At 46.9% G+C, this 20789-nt stretch overlaps 1 protein-coding gene across 2 annotated transcripts in view; it reads left to right on the top strand.

Annotated features, from left to right (window-relative positions):
* The window catches only part of STAT3 (signal transducer and activator of transcription 3), a 64075-nt gene extending 44431 nt beyond the window's left edge, over window positions 1-19644 (top strand). The window contains exons 6-24 of one of the 2 annotated variants that reach the window (XM_079905191.1): window positions 59-140; window positions 324-418; window positions 592-743; window positions 3081-3239; window positions 3399-3491; window positions 4372-4431; window positions 7820-7849; window positions 7952-8045; window positions 8151-8198; window positions 10150-10233; window positions 10975-11073; window positions 11194-11329; window positions 12042-12094; window positions 12337-12431; window positions 12554-12693; window positions 13162-13371; window positions 16415-16457; window positions 16740-16852; window positions 17636-19644. In XM_079905191.1, coding sequence (XP_079761317.1) covers window positions 59-140; window positions 324-418; window positions 592-743; window positions 3081-3239; window positions 3399-3491; window positions 4372-4431; window positions 7820-7849; window positions 7952-8045; window positions 8151-8198; window positions 10150-10233; window positions 10975-11073; window positions 11194-11329; window positions 12042-12094; window positions 12337-12431; window positions 12554-12693; window positions 13162-13371; window positions 16415-16457; window positions 16740-16852; window positions 17636-17691 — 1842 coding nt within the window. In that variant the 3' untranslated portion in view covers window positions 17692-19644. Of the gene's footprint in view, window positions 1-58; window positions 141-323; window positions 419-591; window positions 744-3080; window positions 3240-3398; window positions 3492-4371; window positions 4432-7819; window positions 7850-7951; window positions 8046-8150; window positions 8199-10149; window positions 10234-10974; window positions 11074-11193; window positions 11330-12041; window positions 12095-12336; window positions 12432-12553; window positions 12694-13161; window positions 13375-16414; window positions 16458-16739; window positions 16853-17635 lie in introns of both variants that reach the window. The other variant, XM_079905190.1, reaches the window with a different exon arrangement.
* The last annotated feature ends 1145 nt before the right edge of the window (window positions 19645-20789 follow it).

Raw genomic sequence — 20789 nt, 5'->3', positions numbered from 1 at the left:
CCTTTTCCCTCTCCCCAGGGAAATCCTTTTTACTTCTGTTTTGGTTTGTTTTAAACAGGATCTAGAACAGAAAATGAAAGTGGTAGAGAATCTCCAGGATGACTTTGATTTCAACTACAAAACCCTCAAGAGTCAAGGAGGCAAGTGACTATTAGAGATGTTAAAATCTCCCGTAGAAAGTGAGTTTGTGCTACTTGAGTCTCGGGACTTGCTTGTTCAGACTCAGGGGAGTGGGTGCTCAGGGGCTGCTGGCGCTTAAGGGAGCCTAGTTACTGAGGATAGGAGTATTCCGTCAGCTCAAGGAGTTTCTCCTTCCTTCTCAGATATGCAAGACCTGAATGGAAACAACCAGTCAGTGACCAGGCAGAAGATGCAGCAGCTCGAACAGATGCTTACTGCGCTGGACCAGATGCGGCGAGTAAGAGCAGTGGACACCTCCACCTCCCTGTCTCACTCACGTGCAGGACTTGGGCATCTCAGGGAAGAACTTGCTTGTTTTCTAATGAGTTCCTTCTCTGGAATTGACTAAAGACTGTGGTGAGAGACGGTCTGAGGAAATGTTTTCTGACTTTGTTTTTGGTTTCCAACCAGAGCATCGTGAGTGAGTTGGCAGGGCTTTTGTCAGCTATGGAGTACGTACAGAAAACTCTCACGGATGAAGAGCTGGCGGACTGGAAGAGGCGGCAGCAGATTGCTTGCATTGGAGGCCCTCCCAACATCTGCCTAGATCGGCTAGAAAACTGGTAAAACAGGAAAGAGAAGTTTTTCCTTTCTTTTTAGAAAGCTGTGCTAAATTATGGTCAGAACTGCAGGCCTAAAGAGTCGCTACTACATTTCAGGGGTGGGGACTTTAACATACTCAAACTTAGTCTAAGGGTTAAAGCTTTTACTTTACTTGGACAATTTTTTTTAATGAAAATGTACTTATATTGCTATATTTTATTTTTTTAATAAATTATTTATTTGGGTTCTTTTTGGCTGCATTGGGTCTTCGTTGCTGCACGCGGGCTTTCTCTGGTTGCAGCGAGCGCGGGCTGCTCTTCGTTGCGGTGCTTGGGCTTCTCATTGAGGTGGCTTCTCTTGTTGCGGAGCCCAGGCTCTGATGCGCGGGCTCCAGTAGTTGTGGCTCACAGGCTTTAGAGCACAGGCTCAGTAGTTGTGGTGCACGGGCTTAGTTGCTCCACAGTATGTGGGATCTTCGCGGACCAGGACTCGAACCCATGTACCCTGCATTGGTAGGCGGATTCTTAGCCACTGAGCCACCAGGGAAGTCCCTATATTGCTATATTTTAAATATATTTGACTAATTGAAATAAAGCTTTTGGTTTAACTGTATTTAACACGTGGACTAAATTTTAAATTTTAGTTACTTTAATACTCTCAAATGACATGCTTTCTATAAGGGGAAAAAGTTCAAATACAGGATATTAATAAAGAGAAGAAAAGACTTTAAAGATCAAATCATGCAGAGGTACTTAGAGTTAAAATTTTGGTGACTGTCACTCTAGATATCTGTTGTATATATAAAGATAGAAATCTGTACATTTCACATTAGTAGGATCGTTCTTTATATGCTCCTCTATAATCCGCTCTTTTACTTTCATTCATTCGGAAAATCTTGATGGAGCACCCTTGATGTGCAAGGCCCAGAGATGAATACGCTGCACCAGCTTAAACTGGGAGAAACTTGACATGAAAGGGAACCCAGATACACAGAGCATGAAACTGGAAATTTAGGACAGCTCTACATGAGATGCCTGTTTGTTCATATCCTCACTAACCCTGAGCTTTGCTGATTTACTGAGAGCAGTTTTAAATGCTTCCTGATCAGGGAACCAAAAAGCTTAAGTTTTGGGAATGGAGAATGTAGATGCCAGAAGGGAGTCAGTGAGCTCAGAAGTCCTGGTGCCGTCCTCCCCCGCCCCTTGCCTTCCACCTTCTCTCTTTGGGGTCTTTACTAAACTAGTCGGGGGCCATCAAAGAGAGGCACTAATATTCTCCATTCCTGGGGACAGACTTAATCAGCCTTTGTCTCCCTGTCTACTTTATCTATATGCATGTTATCAATATTTTGAAACATAATATCACATCCTTTGATCCACGGTAGGTGAGGTTGAAAGGGCTCCTGGGGATCATGCAGTTCAACCCCCCATCTCTCAGGCAAGGGGACACCAAGGCCCACGAGAGTGAAGGGACCTGGCCAAGTTCGCACAGATAGTGAGGGACAGAGCTGGCTCAAACCCATCTTCTTGGGCTGTCTGATGTCCTGCGCTTCCCCAGTCCTCACATTTGGGTACAAAGACAAGTTAGGCTGAGGAGAGTGAGCACCAAATTCCTTATTTCATGTTCTCCATATCTGGGTTCTAATGTTTGTCACTTTCCAGTGGTAACCCGATTAATGCCTCCTAGTGGCATAAGTTTTGACACTTCTTCCTCTATGCCTGCCTTCCTCTTTGAAATGTAAAATTTTAGGAAGGCACTGTTTTAAAAAGGCAAAATAGGGGGCTTCCATGGTGGCGCAGTGGTTGAGAGTCTGCCTGCCAATGCAGGGGACACGGGTTCGTGCCCCGGTCTGGGAAGATCCCATGTGCTGCGGAGCGGCTGGGCCCGTGAGCCATGGCCACTGAGCCTGCGCGTCTGGAGCCTGTGCTCCGCAACGGGAGAAGCCACAACAGTGAGAGGCCTGCGTACCACAAAAAAAAAAAAAGAAAAAATTAAAAAGGCAAAATAGGGAATTTCCTGGCGGTCCAGTGGTTAGAACTCAGCACTTTCAGTGCCAGGGATCAGGTTCAGTCCCTGGTCAGGGAACTAAGATCCTGCAAGCCACACAGCATGTACAAAAAAAACCCCAAAAAAGGCAAAAATAAGTTTCCCTTTTCTAATCTAATGCTGCTGAACTGTACATTTAGAAATGGTCAATTTTACGCTATGCATGTCTTCCCACGATGAAAAAAAATGCCCCTTTCTTATGTCAGGGGACTGCGTAGAGGTGTTTATACCTGTTGTATTCCCTTCCCCTTCTCCAACTCACCTGTGTACACCCACTTAGGTAACTGGTGTCTTCCTTATTTTATTGGCAGGATAACCTCATTGGCAGAATCTCAACTTCAGACCCGCCAACAAATTAAGAAACTGGAGGAGTTGCAGCAGAAAGTTAGCTACAAAGGGGATCCCATTGTACAGCACCGGCCAATGCTGGAGGAGAGAATCGTAGAGCTGTTTAGAAACTTAATGAAAAGGTAACTTAGAGTCCCTGTCCCTTTCCCCCATCACCCCCGCCCTCCACCCCCCCTCCCCAAAATGTCATTGAACAAGAGATTGGCTGACTTCCGAGGAACAGGACAGGGACTGGCCCACTGAGTTGTGTGTGAACCACTGCCCTTCTCTTTCCCTTCCAGTGCCTTCGTGGTAGAGCGGCAGCCCTGCATGCCTATGCATCCCGACCGGCCATTAGTCATCAAGACCGGTGTCCAGTTTACAACTAAAGTCAGGTGGGCCACGGAACCTCCACTTCTGGCAGATACTGTATCAAGGGTCACTCTCAGGGCCAGAACAGAGCTGGTGGCCAGGGTTGTTCTGTATCCGCGTTGCAGGCAGTACTGTGATGGGTATGGAACTTGTTGGCATGATATCAGCTTGCTCTTTGATTCTCCTGTCAAAAGCTAAAGAATGGTAATCTTTTTGAGGTTACCTGGGCATATTCCTATGATTCAGGCCCATTGTATTCCTAAGATTCCAGGCCTAAAGTCTTAAGCCATATAGAATCTCCATCTCTCCCGCAAAAGGGGCAGAATAATGCCAGTTATCTTTCGTTCTTCGAGCCTACTTTCCCCTGAGGATTTTAAGGGAAAGAGTAAAGCTTAGTGATAATAGAAGCTAAGAGGCCACAGGGCAGATGGGTGAGGGGCCTGCAGGTGGAGCGTTACTTTCACATTCAAGTCAGAACAGGTAAGCTGGGGTTTGCCCTTCTGTAGTGAAATTTCCCTCCTCAGAAAGGTAGTATGGTGTTAGGTTTCAGGTTTAATAGAAAGAATACCACCTGCAGAGCATGTATTCCTGTAATATTTTTCATGAAATGGCTTTCATTATCCTTTGGTGAGTCTCTCACAACTTTATCTAAGTTCTTAGTTCTTAGGCTTTCTTTCAGTCCCTTTTGGCCTGATGCTTGACTTAAGGTCAAACCCAGCACTCGTGGGAAGAGGAATTTGGGATTATGACTTACCTCTTTAGAATTGAAGAGTTAACGAATTTTATATTACTTCAACTAGAAGTTGCTGGGGGAGCCTAGTGACTTTTTTTTTTAATTGGATGTTTTTTCTTTGCTCTGAAACTTTTTTTTTCTTTCTTTCTTTCTCTTTTTTTTTGAGATAGATTGCTGGTCAAATTTCCTGAGCTAAATTATCAGCTTAAAATTAAAGTGTGCATTGACAAGTAAGTACTCCTTATCTTAGCTCTTTTTTTTCTTTTTTTTCAAATGAGGGACAGAGAAATGGGAACTTTTACAGACAGCATGTGAACTTAGAGGCTTTATCTCCGTTCAGAGATCTTCGTTTCTTTAAAAAGTTTTCAAAAGCCTTGCTGTGCATTGTCATTTATGTGCCTGAACAAAACCACGAAGCTGGCGGTACAGATTTGAGTTGCGATTGCTGTTGTGACCTCGAGTTCCTCTTTTTCTTTATTCTTTTTTTTACTTATAAATGTAATGTATGCATATTATATAAAACTGAGAATATATGGGAAAATTGATTTTTGTTGCTGTTTCACACTTTACCACATAATGGAATCCTTTTCAGAATTTGACAGTACCTTTAAAAAATTAAAATGCACTTACCCTCTGAAAAGATTAAAAAAGAGAAAATGTAGGTGATATAATTGTTTATCTGGAAATTTCATGAAAATGAATTGGAAAATAGTTACTAATGAAATTAGGGACTTGAGGAAGGTGGTAAGTTTAATAAGTCAATAAATAAGCAAAAATTGATTACTTTAACCATAAATTAGCATCAACCAGTTAGAAATTATAATAGAAAAATGATCTCACAATAAGCAACAAAAATAAAAAATATATGGTGATAAACTTAACAGAAATATTTAAGACCTACTTGAAGATCACTGTGAAAGATTAGTGAGGAAGTGACTTTTTAAAAATGAGGCGATAAGTCATACTTCCGGATTGAAGACTTTTAATTTTATTATAAAGATGTTGATTCTTCCCAGTTAATATAGAACCAACCAAAACGTGAATAGGATTTTTAAAAACGCTTGACTTGCTTTTCAAGTTATATCTTAGATGAAAAAAATAAGCAGAGATAGTTTTTAAAAAGGATTTGTTTATTTTTAATTGTGATAAACATAAAATTTACCATCTTAGCAATGTAAAATCTTGCCCCAAATACTTCTTTAATATCATCAAATAGCCAGTTACTGTTCAAATTTACCTCATATTTTTTCTGTTTTCTTTTTTTTCTTTTTCTTTTTTTATGGATGTATAGTTGATATCAACCATTTGTAAGGGTGCAGTTCAGCAGTGTTGAGTATATGGACATTGTTGGGCAACAGATCTCCAGAACTTTTTCATCTTATAAAACTGAAACTCTATATCCATTGAAGAACAAATCCCCATTACCCTCTCCCTCCAGCGCCTGACAACCACCAGAATGGTGGTTCTTTTGCTATTCACTTTCCAAAAGAATTTTTTTAACAAATAAAAATTATGGGGGGTGGTATGGGAAGCTGCCTTGCCCAATATTAAAATGTATCACAAAGTTTCAGTTGCTAAATGAGTGTGTTACCAGGGCAGGAATAAACTGATCATTGAAGCAAAATCTAAAGTCCAAAAATAGACTTCAGGTTTATATAAGGAATTAATATACGTTTTAATTGATATCTTAAATTAGCGAGGGAAGCGTGGATTATTCAGTAAGTCGTCTTAGGGAAACTTGGTATTGGGGGGATTTGAGTAAGAAGTTAAACTTTTCACTATCCATCGATAAATTCTAGATATATCTTAAAAGCACAGCAAATGTATAATATAATGGTGGTAAAAATGGCAACCACTTTCGGAAAACAACGTGGCACTTTCCTAAAAAGTTAAACATGCACCTGCCCTATGACCTAACCATTCCACTCCTAGGTATTTACCCAAGAGAAATGAAAGCATGTGTCCACACAAAGGGTTGTACAGGAATCTTCATTAATAGACGAGTGTCCATCAACAGGTGAATAAACAGTTGGTGGTATATCCATGCAACAGAATATTATTCACCAACAAAAAGGAATGAACTATTGATACCCACAACACAAGGATAAATCTCCAAATTAATACACTGAATGAGAGAAGCCAGACCAAGAAAAACACAGTACATACTTCATGTTGTCATTTATATAAAATTCTAGAAGTGCGAATGAATCTATCATGACTGAGAGCAGATCATTGGTTGCCTGGGGACGGGGGTGGGTGGAGTGTGGGATTGGGGAATGGGTCACATAAGGGCGTGGGGAAACTTGGGGATGCTGGATATGTTCATTATCTTGATTGGGCTGATGTCCCAGGTGTGTATAGTATACATATATCAAACCTCATCAAATTGTGCATTTTATATATGCAGTTTATTATTTGTCAATTATATCAAAGGTATACAAAAAAAAAAGAATGTGGAAAAAAAAGTAAATATAGGCTAGACATGAGGGAAAATTTTCTGATAACGAGAACTTTAAGTTCTCAAATGTGATATATGGGGAATTCCCTGGCAGTCCAGTGGTTAAGACTCTGAGCTTTCACTGCCGAGGGCCTGGGTTCAATCTCTGGTCAGGGAAGTAAGGTCCCACAGCTGCATGGCCAAAATAAATAAATAAAAATAAATAAAATAACATGTGGTGTATGGAAAGGTATCTTTTGAATGGTTTAAAAGTTGATCCATTTTAATCTGTAAACTCCCACAGAATGTGCTGTTTAATAAATAGTAGCTGTTTTTCTAAAAGTATAAGTGAGTATATAGCAATGGAGAAGGACTTTTTAAACAGAACTAAAATAATTTTAAAAAGAAAAGAAAACACTGAGAAATGGTGACTATATAAAAAACGAAATATTCAAAAACACAGGGAACACACTGGGAAGAATATTTCCAGCTACATCAATGGGATGCTCTGAGTTACAGGTAACAGTAAACCTCTGCAGAAAACCCAGTGTGGCTTAAATAATAAGGAAATTTGCAACCCAGTTTAACTAGAAATGCAAAGTTAGAACAGGTTTCTGACGATGAGATCAGTGACTCAGTTGATGTCATCAAGGACTCAGAATCTTCCATCTCTCTTCTCTGCCACCATAAGTGTCACTGGCATTCTAGGTTTGCCTTCTGGGTTGCTGCATGGTTGCTTGTGGTAGTTAAGGCCACATGCCTCCTTGCTCATGTTCAGCTGAAGCTATGGAATGTAAGTACAGCCTGAGAGAGAATCCTTCCCAATCTGATTGAGACAGTAAAGGTCCTGTCCTCACCCCTGGACTGCTGCACTGTGGGCATGCTCTATTCTGGTGAGCTTAATGATCAGGGTCCCCTGGAGGTGGGGATGGGAAAGATACTTGACAGAGTCAAGGTTCTGTTAGGAAGAGGGGAGTAGAGTTTGGGTAGGCAACCAGCTGTGTCTACTACTTCAGCATGTATAGGGTTGTTAATTTCACATAGAAAATGTAATTGAGTCATTTACAGAAATCCCCAGGAGAACAGCAGTTTTTCCATCAGAATAAATTATAGGTGTTCAAAGTAGTCTTTTGAAGAAACTCAGGGCCTTTTTCGTTACCACTGGTTTGTGTTCTTAACAGAGACTCCGGGGATGTTGCAGCTCTCAGAGGGTAAGTTCAGCCTGGAGGCTTCCTTGTGTTCCCGTTTAATCTAACTTTGTCCTCTGACCACTCGCTCACCTATGTGGTTGGTTTTTTTCTCCTGTGATTCAGATCCCGGAAATTTAACATCCTGGGCACAAACACGAAAGTGATGAACATGGAAGAGTCTAACAACGGCAGCCTCTCCGCAGAGTTCAAACACTTGGTACACGGGAGAAGCCTGGACTCACCTTCTCCCAGGGCCTCTGGCAGGGGGAGTGGTTAGGGGAGAGCCTCAGGTGACAGGGGATGCTCTTTGCTTTTCTTACAGACCCTGAGAGAGCAGAGATGTGGTAACGGGGGCCGAGCCAACTGCGACGTAAGTTTTGTTGGGGATGAAAGCCAACTACAGGAGGGTTTTCTTTGAGCAGGAGAGAAAAAGAGCCTTCTTACTGCCCAGAAGTAGAGACACCTGACCAGCTGCAGTCACCACAGGCCAACATGACACATCAGAAGTCACTCATGCCTTGGAGTACTCTGGCTCGGAGCACTTCCTTGATTGTCCGGGGAGTTAGCTCATCATTAAGGAGTGGAAAGTCCCTTGCCCACACCCGTGTAGTGGAAAAGAAGCCTTCCACCTTGCCTGGGGCTTTCCAAATTCCCCTTCCATCTTCTGTGCGCTGACATGGCTTGGCCCAGCTTTTGGTGACCTGTTTTGGTCACTGAGGTGGGATGGAAGGTTTCAACAAATCCGAATTAAACACTTTACCAAAAGAAAAAGAACAAAGCAATACGAATCCCCTTATTTCTTCTCTGCCTCCCATTTATTCAGATTATTGGACTCTTAGTGTTAGGAATAAACTTAAGGGACTTCCCTGGCGGTCCAGTGGTTAAGAATCAGGGCTTTCACTGCCATGGGCCTGGGTTTGATCCCTGGTTGGGGAACTAAGATCCCATAAGTCACGTGGCATGGCCAAAAAAGAAAAAAAAAGAATAAACTTAAAAAAAAAAAGGTAAATGTGACCAAAAACTAGTTTTAAATATTTTTTAAATAAAACTGTGACACCCTATTCTTTTTCTGATATTTGTCCCCTGAGCTATTCTTACCCTCTTCTCTAGAACGTAGCAGGCTTTTTGAAAAAAAAAAAAACAAAAAAAAATTGAATTTATAATACTTGACAGCAGTTAAAAAGTGAGGTATGCAATGATACAGGAAAATGTATGTGGCATATTTATTTAGGAAAAAAAGATGTAAAATAATTTGAGTAGTATATTAGTATATTTGTTTAAAAAAACTTACACTGTATTTTGTCTATTCATGTCTGCATTACAGAATTCTAGAGGAATATCTACCAAACAGTGCTGCTGTTCTTATCCAAGGCTACTCTGTACTATCTCTGTAATATTTGCATTTAAACTGAACGTGTATTACTTTTGTAATTAGAAAAAGCATTTTAAATATGAATTGGAATTTCTAATAATTCATTGGCAATTCTCATTCAAAATAATGTCGCTATATTGCTGGTGGGAGTATAAATTGTTACAGTCACTTTGGAAAACAATTGGGCATTATAAAAATGAACATACCCTGTAAACCAACAGTGCCACTCCCAGGATTTAACAATAGAGGAATCTTTGCACATAGGTAGCAGGAGATATGTGCAAAATGTCAGAGCGGCCTGATTGTAAGCCCTAAATACAAACCAAATGCCATCAGCACTAGAGTGGATAAGTGATCTGCAGTATGGTCAGGTGATGGAATACTATACAGCCGTGAAAATGGAGAAATTGCAGGTGCACGCAGCTACATGGATGTGAAAAGCAAGTCACAAAAGAATACACAGGGTGTGATTCCATATGTATAAGATGGAACTAAACAAACTAAACCACACATACATTGTTTAGAGGTATAAATGTGGTAAAACCATAAAGAAGAGCTAGGAAATGATGAACTCAAAAGACAAAAGAGCCATTAATTCTGAGGGAGGAGGCACAGGGATGGATGGGGTTGGGAAGGGTGCCCAGAGAACCTCAGTAGTGATGGTCTTTCCCTTAAACTGGGTGGTGGGTACACAGGTGTTCACTGTTTTGTCAGTCTTTGTGCCTTACCCATTTTATACATAACCTATTGGATCTCCTTAGTATCACAATAAAGCTAGTAGGAGGTCAGGTTGGGGACCATAGCACTGGAGGGTGATAGTGTTGAAGAGACCACGTGCTCCAGTTGTGTCTGTGGCCACCTGGGGGATTGCCCTTCTGGATGGTGTAGTGGTGGCGTCAGGACTGAATACCATCCTCTCTGAGGAATAGCGTCCTTCTTCTTCTTGTAGGCCTCCCTGATTGTGACTGAAGAGCTGCACCTGATCACCTTTGAGACTGAGGTGTATCACCAAGGCCTCAAGATTGACCTAGAGGTGAGTTCTGTGACAGAACTGGGTAGGGCCGCACGCAGTGGTAATTCAGGACAAGACTTCTTCTAGTTGAGGTTTTTACTCCAGAAGGTGGAATGGTGACTCTTTGCTAAGCACTGTGTTTACTTTTGCTTCTCTTCCTCCCCAAAATCCTTCGTATCCCACCTGAGAGTAAAGTCTTGCCTGAGTGCTTAGAAGATACATGTCTACTCAGCTTTCAGCAAACTTGATATAAAAACTCATATTTAGACATTGATCATAGCTGACTTTATAAAGTTTGGGCAAAACAGTCTTTCAACAACCAATGTCTTTAGTATACAGACAATCATGGCATTTACATGCTCTTTCCCCAACTTTCTTGATCTTTAAATTAAAGATACACCGGAAAAAGCAGGAACCCTAGTCTTTGATCCCTGGGACCTCTCTGTTTAATGGGCAGGTACAGCTTCGATTCGTGGAGGATGCCTTGCAGGTGTTTTAAATGGGGAATCCGTGGACTGTGAGTCCACCGTGAGCAAGTTAGCTTTACAAGTTCCTGGTGATGTTCAGACAGCCGCCGAGTTCGGCATTCTTTCTGCTCTGGGTGTTGAGCTGACTCAGCCCCGCTCCTCCCTGAGGGCTAGAAGCGGGTGTGCTCCACCACGGCCTGTCCTTTATTCCAAACCCTGCGGGATACGCGTGAAGAGGTTTTGGAAGCCACGAGGGCCTTCTGCCTCCCCAGCTCATTCCCCGCTCCCTCCACAGACCCACTCCTTGCCAGTTGTGGTGATCTCCAACATCTGTCAGATGCCCAACGCCTGGGCATCCATCCTGTGGTATAACATGCTGACCAACAACCCCAAGGTGAGTCGGGCCCCCATTTTTCCTGAGACTTCTCGGTGCCTCGGGGCTGTCACAGTACCTAGCGCAGCTCATCAGGCACCGCCCTCTCAGCTAAAGGGGTAAACGTGTCATTTCCAATAGAACGTGAACTTTTTCACCAAGCCCCCAATTGGGACGTGGGATCAAGTGGCCGAGGTGCTGAGCTGGCAGTTCTCCTCCACCACCAAGCGCGGGCTGAGCATCGAGCAGTTGACAACGCTGGCGGAGAAACTCCTAGGTCAGCGCTTTACCTCTTCTCCCCTCACCCTCCTCGGAAAAGGAATCTGGCCCATGGGGCTGTTCATTCAGAAGAGTTTACTGAGCAAGGTGCTGTGCCGGGGCCAGAACACATGTGCTTCCGCACGTCAGGGAGTCAGGCTACAGAGGAGGTGTGCATCCTGGGGGGTGTTTTTATGAGGCGGGAGGCAGATTTCTTTTCTCTTGGGGGCTGTCTCCCTCACCCTTCCAGGGTACTACTTTATCCAACCATCGGAAGATACTTTAAGTGCGTGTTAGAGCTAGAGGCTTGGTATCCCTGTCTGTTTCTTCAAGAAACCGTAGGCTTGTTTTTAATTTTCTCCCTGGAAAAAAAGCCTTAGTAGAATGTCTTGCGTGCTACCTGTGCTTTGTCCTGTGCTGCCACCAAGTGTGACCCTGTAGCTCAAGCCGTCAGCTTCTTAGTGTGTGCTGCTGGTCCCCGGACCACCACACGAGGCTAGTAAGGGCAGCTGGGCTAAACAACAACTGGGGTGGGGGGGTGTCAAATGATGGGGTCGGGTGTGGGGCGGACGGGTGCACCATATGCACACAACAGTGGCAACATTCAAATACATGAAAACCAACGGTTTCAGGGCCTGCCGTGGGGCAGTTGTGCACGTGTTCTGTTTGAAGAAATAAGATCTTGATTCAAAACTGAAAATTATACTACTTTATTATTTTTTTTCCTTCAGGACCTGGTGTGAACTATTCAGGGTGTCAGATCACGTGGGCTAAATTTTGCAAAGTAAGCAACCGTGTGAACTCCGTGTGGCCGCCTCACGGGAGGGGGAGGGGAGGGGGAGGGGTGCTTACCTGCTGGGAGGTCGTGGAGGACGCTGGGCCCGAAGGCCCTAGGCTCTCGGTCCAGCGGCCAGTAGCGTCTGCCTGAGGCTAGATGGGCCTGAGGATTCTGGTGGCACCTCACGCCTAGGAAGGAAAAGCCTGGGACGGTGGTGGACTTGGCTTTCCCATTATTCTTTTCTCCAGGAAAACATGGCCGGCAAGGGCTTCTCCTTCTGGGTCTGGCTGGACAATATCATTGACCTTGTGAAAAAGTACATCCTGGCCCTTTGGAATGAAGGGTAGGTTGGAACTCTTGTGTCTGGCAGGGTGCGCAGGTGTGACAAGTCCCCTGCTCTCCCAGCAGGCCAATAGCAGGGCAGCCCTCAGCCCAAATCTTGCTGTTTCTCCTCTTTGCCTCCAGGTACATAATGGGCTTTATCAGTAAGGAGAGGGAGCGGGCCATCTTGAGCACCAAGCCCCCAGGCACCTTCCTGCTGAGATTCAGTGAAAGCAGCAAAGAAGGAGGAGTCACCTTCACTTGGGTGGAGAAGGACATCAGCGGTATGCTTGGCTCTTCCCCACCCCACCTGTGGTGGCCTCTGCTGGTTTCAGACACAGGCTGCCCCCTCGTGGGCAGAGATGGCCTCGCACCCCCCGCCCCAGGCTTGTAAGGCACATCAGGGTGACTTCTTTTCTCTAAGTTCTACCAGCTGGAGGACTGGTTTGCCAGTTTTGTTTTGCTGGCTCCAGGGACTAATATTTGCCTATTTAAATTTCATTCTTCATCTCCTTTCTTTCCTACCCTGTTACTATATCTTATGCAAATAGTTATCCAAGTGTATTACCTGTGGCCCAGCTGGATAGCCTCTCCCGAAGCCAGCTGAACATTTCCCCAGCGCCAGGCGACTGGGCAGGATATTCAGGGTATCGAGCGCTGGGTTGGCATAAGCCTTTCCCCCTTGAGGGAAAATAAGTCAGGTAGTTTTCTCTGAGATCACCTGAGTCTTCCCTTCCCATTTCCCCTGACAGGTAAGACCCAGATCCAGTCGGTGGAACCATACACCAAGCAGCAGCTGAACAACATGTCATTTGCTGAGATCATCATGGGCTATAAGATCATGGATGCCACCAATATCCTCGTGTCTCCGCTGGTCTATCTCTACCCTGACATTCCAAAGGAGGAGGCGTTCGGAAAGTACTGTCGGCCAGAGAGCCAGGAGCATCCCGAAGCTGACCCAGGTAGTTGTTGATTTTCCACGACAGCCGTTTAGTTCTGGGGAAGAGTGGGAAATTGTAGGATCCTGGGAGGACAGATAAGGTAAATGCCTGAAGAACCTCTTTCTGGGAAAGAACTTTGTAGTGAGTGCCTTTGGGGGTGGCTGATGGGGTTACGGAGAGGAGAGGAATCAGTCACCAGGCTCTGCCCTCCAAGAAGCACCAGTCTCAAGGGGGAAGCAGCATGCACACACCCAGCCATACCTGAAACACCATGGAGAGAAAGCGAGGGCAGAATTCTCTAGAAACAGGATGCCCAGCCGGCACAGCACTTCTTACAAAGCATATGCTGGAAGGTTTGCGATTCAGACTTCAGTCTAGCGTGTTTCCTTTCCCCCGTCACGGAACAATGTGAACAGCGCCAAGAGGGATGAAGAAAGGCTTTCTGGAGGAAATGAGTGTTAGCAGCGCTGGAACATGGTTTAAGAGCACAAGAGTGGTGATTGAAGGGGAAGACAGCAACTGGTGGGAGGGGCGTGGAATTGGTCCTTTGAATGTGCAGCTCTTGAAAATAAGATGTTTTTTAATGTGCAAGAGCCCATGTGCTTATGTAAGTTACACATACATTTTCCACACTAAACCCTCGCTCTCTAGCACCACCACCAGCGTGGAGGGCAGAGCCCCCGAGTCTGTTCCCATGGGCGTCTGGGGCTCGGACACTGGGTTCTCTGTCCAGATCCTGATGAGAACACTATAATTTGCTGTTCTTTGTTTTTATTTAAGTTTTCTTAATCACAGAGCCAGTAGTGGTTTAAAGGGATCCTTTGAGGTTGGCTTCCCTGCCCCAGTTGCTTTGGAAAAAACTGTTTTTGTACAGAGCTCTCCCACACACAAACACAAACCCACCAGCTTCCTTCCCACTTTTTCACAGGAGTTCCCTGTGAGGGATCTCTTGGGGTGAGAAGAACGAGACTTAGAAGAGGGAGTTGGGGCTAATTGGCAATTGACTTTCCTTTGTTCTGGGGTTGAGTCTTGGCCACACTCTAGGCCAGCGTAACTCTCACTTCCTGTCTGCCCCTTATCTCTCCTCCCACGTTGTGCTTCGGTTGGGAGATCTGTTTATCAGCCCGCATCACACTACCCTGTTCCTTCTGCAGAAGGCATTTAGGTCCAAGTGCTGGACCCTTGACTAATTTTGCTTTCAAGGTCCAAGTTTCAAGTCTGAGGCTGCGCCCTCCCTCAAGCCTCCTGTGTGACTGGGAGGCAAGGCCCTTTCCTGCCTGGAGACCTCAGTGTTTCCTCAGGGGCAAGACTGGCAGTCACAGGAAGGGAACTAATTACTTGAGTGCTTGTCTGCCTCCTGGGGCTGGGTGTGCGCATGGCAAATGGGTCAGCAGGTGTGGGGTGCCGGCGGGCTGCATGTGGGGTCCTCCAGAGGAGAGCAGCTAGAGCAGCTGACCATTTCCTCTCCGTTCCCATCCTGAAGGTTGGTTTTTTTGTAAAGTATGAGCCCATTTTTAGAGAGCTCGTTAGTTGCTCCACGGCATGTGGGATCTTCCCAGACTAGGGCTCAAACCCGTGTCCCCTTCATTGGCAGGCGGATTCTTAACCACTGCGCTACCAGGGAGGTCCCTCATCCTGAGGGTTTTATTGTCTCTAGGAGATAAATCTATCTCCTAGATTATCTTCCCAGGACTCTTCCCTCCTTCTTACTCAGAAGCTCACCCGGTATTTCCTCATGGCTTGAGGGAGACATTCCTCTGTAGAAATGACAAATTCCTTATCTTACAAATTAGATAAGTACATTTACAACCTTGTACGGAGCCATAAATCAGCTTTTAGTCTTAGTTCTCCTTTGCTTCTACTGTGGCATCTCAGGCCGAAGGTGTTTTTCTCAGCAACGTTGATCAGTTAGGGAATTAAACCCTTTTCTGTCTGGGGTGTCAGCTCCCCTCAGGCCTGGGCCAGAATGGATTCATAAGACACCAGAACCCTGCTTTGATAGCTTCTTTGGATTCGGTACTGAGTTAACCTATTTCTTGGCCGAAAATAAACTCATATGGGAGTCTACGGGCCCCTCGGCAATGCCCTTTCTCAGGCTGTCATTGTACTTTCTGATCCCTCAGTTTCACTGTAAGCCCCAAGCTTTATAGCTGTGCTTCTCTCAGCCCACCCCACCCTGCCCCGCTCCATGCCTCCTAAGTGGTTTGTTCACCTGAATCCCCCAAATTCCATGCCAGTGTCTCCAGGGCTCTTTGACCTCTTGCTGTAAGCATTTAGCACTTAAAATTCATTTATTTCAGTCTTCACATTTCTAACTGTAGAGCAAGAATCATAAATGACCAAGATGGGCCCCTCCCTCTTCTGCCTCCCTCTTATTTTATACTCGAGAGAGAAAAGCCCTTGGCCGGATCTCTTAGCTGTTGAAGACGTAAGGCCTCCTGTCACCCAGTCCAGAGCCATCCTCCCCACCGAGAGGCTCTTCTGTGTGATGTAGTTATTCAACTGGGGGGTTACTAATACCCTCACCGAAAAACGTAATAGAGGCAGATAAGTGCTGATGGGAACAGAAGGTGTCACCCTCAGCTTTGGAACTGCATATTAGCCATTTCCACGCTCTCTTAAAGACTCGGTAACTTCGGTATCTGAGCAGGACGTGGTGCCCAGACTGCGTGGGCTCAGTCCTGCATGCGGGGGACTCAATCTAAGAGATACAACCAGGCTAGAATGCAATCCTCAGTCCACATCCAGGCAGTTAAACTCTTTACATGATCGAGGGGAAGAATGAACACAAGGCTGGAGCTCATCTGAGCTCGGGTGGGAGCAGGGTCGGCTGAAAAGTCTCAGGAAGGTTTGAGGGAAAGAACCGAGCTTCCAGCTGCAAGCACTGGAACATCAGAGTATACAGTGAGGGAGGGCAGCCCTGAGGGGAGACGGAAGTTCCAGACAATCTCTGGTCAAAGATGGAGTGAGTTTCAAGTCAGCCCTGGGGAGGCAGCCGGCTTCCTGCTGCCTGGTACCCAAGAGTGGAATCACAATCAGTAAGCCCGAGTTTTCTTCTACCCAGGTGCTGCCCCATACCTGAAGACTAAGTTCATCTGTGTGACACCGTAAGTGGCTTCCCTTCCCAATTTTGCCTCCATTTCTAATGTACTCAGTTATCCCTGGGAACAGGACACCGGGTGAGAGTTCTCTTGTGAAGGGTTGGAACCCTCCGAGCTATGTTCAGTCCTCAAAGTGACCTCGTGTGTTTAAAAAGCTTGAGCTTTTATTTTTCTGTTGGAGACCAGAGTTTGATGGCTTGTGTGTGTGTGTTTTGTTCTTTTTTTTTTTCTCCATTGTGTCTTGTCAACCCGGCCCTCTCCCCTCCTGCTGCTCCCCATTTCCTACAGAACGACCTGCAGCAATACCATTGACCTGCCGATGTCCCCCCGCACTTTAGATTCATTGATGCAGTTTGGAAATAATGGTGAAGGTGCTGAACCCTCAGCAGGAGGGCAATTTGGTGAGTATGTGGTTGCCGGACTCTGTCCCTGTGAGGGAATTCAGTCCCCTTGGTGTGATGCTCCCATGGGCACAGCCAAGCGAGGGGCACCTGGATTGGTAGGAGTTGTTCTCGAACAGCGCTGTCCTATAGACACGCGCACCCCCATGCCAGAGTAAATTTTCTAGCAGCCATGTTAAAAACAGTGAAAAGGAACAGGTGAGGTTAATTTTACAAATGTATTTTCTTTAGCCCAGTAAATCCAAAATAGTGGCATTTCTGCACGTTAGAGACAAATGAGTGTGGGATTTCCCTGGCGGTCCAGTGGTTAGGACTCCACGCTTGCCCTGCATGGGGCATGGGGTCAATCCCTGGTTGGGGAACTAAGATCCCTGCAAGATGCACGTGCGGTGCAGCTAAAAAAAAAAGAAAAAAACGAATGAGGTTTTCTTTCGTACTAAGTCTTTGAAACCTGCCCCGCGTTTTATAACCACAGCCTACCTCGGTTGGGACTAGTCACATCCCAAGTGGCTCCAGCCTGCTGCGTTCAACAGGGCAGCCTTAGAGCTTCTTTAAACCTGGAGAGTTGGGAATGAGTTAAGGTAGGAAGAAGGCTGAGCCCTTCCAGAAGGGAGGGGAGAGAATCTGGATTCTCTGACCCCATCTTGATGACCAAGGGGCAGGGGCAGGAGACTAGATGGCGGTGGCAGCCTGAGCCTCTGTGCCCCGAAAGGCTAGGGGTGCGGGCCCCGCCAGCTGTGGGGCTCAGGCGACTGAACTGGCTCTCCCTGTGTGTCCCCCCAGAATCCCTCACGTTCGACATGGAGCTGACCTCGGAGTGCGCTACCTCCCCCATGTGAGAAGCCGAGGACGGAAGCTGCAGAGAGAGGTGACAGAGGCACCGACCCATGTTCCACCAGCCCTTAAACAGCCCAAGCCCAGATCAGCTCAGCTCCCAACTCAGTGGTTCCAGATTTTTTTGTCGTCTCTCAGTTCGGTTATCTTTGAGCAATCTGGGCGCTTTTTAAAATAGAGAAATGAGTGAATGTGGGTGATATGCTTTTATCTAAATGCAAATAAGAATGCGCTCTCTGAGGCTGTGATCGGGGGGTGTGGAAGGGGTGGCGAGAGGGAGAAAGAGGAAATGTCTTTTTTGCCCCCCTGCCCGCCTTTCTCAGCAGCTTGTTGTTGTCATTGTCAGACAAGTGCCTCTGGTGCCAGCGGCATCCCTCTGCCTATTTCTGTAAGCTAATGCCACAGTTGTCTCTAGCTACATCCTCCTGGCATTGCACTTTTAACCTTGCTAACGTTCAAATAGAAGATAGGACTTTCAAAGCCCCTAGGTTTCTTTTTAAACTTAAAAAAAAAAAGTTTTTTAAAGGGCAAAAAAACACTGTATCAGCATAGCCTTTTCTGTATTTAAGAAAACTCAGTTAATTTCCTCCTTGGTGCTTTAGGCATTCAGCTTTCTTCAGGCTGATAATTTCTATAAACCCTGACATGAGCTTCAGATCCAGCCCTTAACAGACATCTGAAGATGTGGCTTGGCCTTTGGTTTCCATATAGGAAGGTTGAAGGAGACCCTAAACATTTTAGACTTTTTTTTGATAAACAAAATTTTTATTTTCCCCCTTCACCTACCGGCCTGTTAGTAGGTGAGGCTGGGCAGAGGGGCACTTTCAGCCTGCTCGCCTTTCCTCCCCGGACTTCGCCCCTGTTTCCGAGCCTGTGTGGTTTCTGTGGGTGCCTTCTAAGGGGTGGGATGATTCTTCCTCTCCCCCAGTTTACCTGAGCCCCTCTTGTGGCATGGCTCCTTCCCATGTCTAAAGGTCCCTTGTCCTGTTTGCTTTAGGCATCCTGGTCTCAGGACCTCCTGGAATAAGAGGGAGAGAGCTACAGGTCGAACATGAGTCAGACTGCGGGGCCCCGGTCAAGGGTCTAGTTGAGCTCAGGGATTATGGTTCTTATCCCAGCTTCTTGGTGATTTCCTGCGGCACCTGTAATCACTTCTTCACTTGGTTAAGCCAGGGGCAGAGGCTTAGTGATAAGCTCGAGGTCTGTCCCTCACATGAGGGAGCGTACACCCCAGCCTTCCCCCAGCGCTGGTGACGTCTCCTCCCCATGGGGGCCCCCCTCGGTGAGGCAGAACGACTCGCATTTTCTGTGCATCTCAGAACACTTAGCAGCATGAGAAGTGGTCTCTGATATGGGGCCTCCTCAGACCCAGAGGCACGGCCAGATTGGGTGGTCCATAACTACCTTGTCTCAGTCGACCAGAGTTTCTAGGGAATGCTATGCGTTACACCCAAATTTACCAGTTTTTGAAGGAAGAGGACGAGACCTTCTCTCCAAGACAAACAGGGGTTTGATAGGTGGTACGGAGCAATCTCCCTTTAGCAACACTCTCTAGATCATAATTAGCTTAACTCGAGGGACCTCAGGTGAGGCTCCCGGCTTCGCTGGAGCAGAAACTAAAACCCTGTGGCTTTTAGGTCGCATGTGTTTCTGGTTTTAACCCTGATTATAGCAAAAGCCCTGAGAGGAGCTGAGACTTGTTTTGGTCCCTCCTTTAAAAAACGCGGTCCTGCAGGACCTGCCTGCCTGCCCCCTGCCCAGCCGAGGGGTTCCCGCGGGCGCCTAAGCTACCCACACGGTGGTTTGTGAGATGCTGTCCTGACCACTGCATTCAAATTTCAATGTATACTTACTTAATAGTGTAAAAATTTATATTATTGTGGGTTTTTTCTTTCTTTTTTTTTTTTGTATATTGCTGTATCTACTTTACCTTCCAGAAATAAAAGTTATATAGCGACCGTCTGCTGGCACGGCAGCTCTGTCTGGCTGGAGGCTCGGGGTGGTCCCTCTTCCCCTGCTTCAGCTCTGAAGGGGTCTTACAGGCTGAGCCTGGGTCTTGAGAGCAGGTGGTTGACCGCGGCCCCGGGCTGGTGGCCTTAGCCTCTCATGCCCGAGTAGACACAGGCCCGCCTCTGGGGCACCGAGCGCCTCCCATCTTAACATTAGCCGCCAGCCTCCAGCTCAGGGGTACCTGGAGGAGCCAGGGGTCCGACCCCTCCCGCTCGGAGGCAGCTTGAGTGGAGGCCTTCCTGCTCCCTCTTCCTGCCTCCCTCCGCCCTCCCTCCCGGGGCCTTTGCAAGCCGCGGTGTCCTGTCTGGGGTCAGATAAGCTACCTAAGGGGGGTTGGGGCGCAGACACTCCCACCACCCCAGGCCTCCCCTTCCGCAGTTGGCTCCATTATCACTTTCTCTTCAGTTCGCTCCGTGGGTCAACACTTAACGGGCCGCGGCTGCGGGCCCGGGCCGTGGGTGGTGATAATTCAGACCGCGGCGCGCGCTCGCCTGGCTCCCCTCCCCCCCCCGCGCCGAAAACCATGGAGACGAGCCGGTGCGGGAGATACGCGCCGCCTCCCCCTGCAGAGATGCAGCTCCAGATTAGCGCGCTCCCGGCTCGGCGGCTGCCTCCCCTCCCGCCCACCCCCGCCAGCCCCGCGCCGGGCCCCTGCGCCGGTCCCGGCGGGCTGCGAGCCCTTCTTCCCTCGCTTTGAGCCCTGAAGAAACCTTGTCATAGGCTCTTGTTCCCCGCCCCCGCCCCGGCCCTCGGCGACAGCCCCTGGATCCCCGATGCCAATGGGGCCAAATGGGGAGACTGTCCTCTCGCCCCAGCCTCCCTCCCAGGCTCAGGCCGACCGTTTGAAAACGCAGGAACAGGGGGATGGTGCCACCTGCTGGCCTCTGGGAAGAGGCCGGGGAGGAAGGACCGTTGTGAGGCTCCTGCAGCTTCCCCCCCATCTTCCATCCAGAGGGGTTGAGAATGGTCTGGGCGCTGGCGCCCAGCTGCCACCTTGGAGACTGCTTATAGCAGCAGCTGATAAGGAGAGGCAGGGACCAAAGTTCTCCCCTGCCCTCGGTAATTCCTGCCCCATCTTTTCCCAAGACCTCAA

The sequence above is a fragment of the Stenella coeruleoalba genome (assembly GCF_951394435.1).
Source record: "Stenella coeruleoalba genome assembly, chromosome: 19".
Lineage (NCBI taxonomy): Eukaryota > Metazoa > Chordata > Mammalia > Artiodactyla > Delphinidae > Stenella > Stenella coeruleoalba.
Note: the sequence above shows the minus strand (reverse complement) of the source record. Positions and strands in the feature narration are given on the sequence as shown.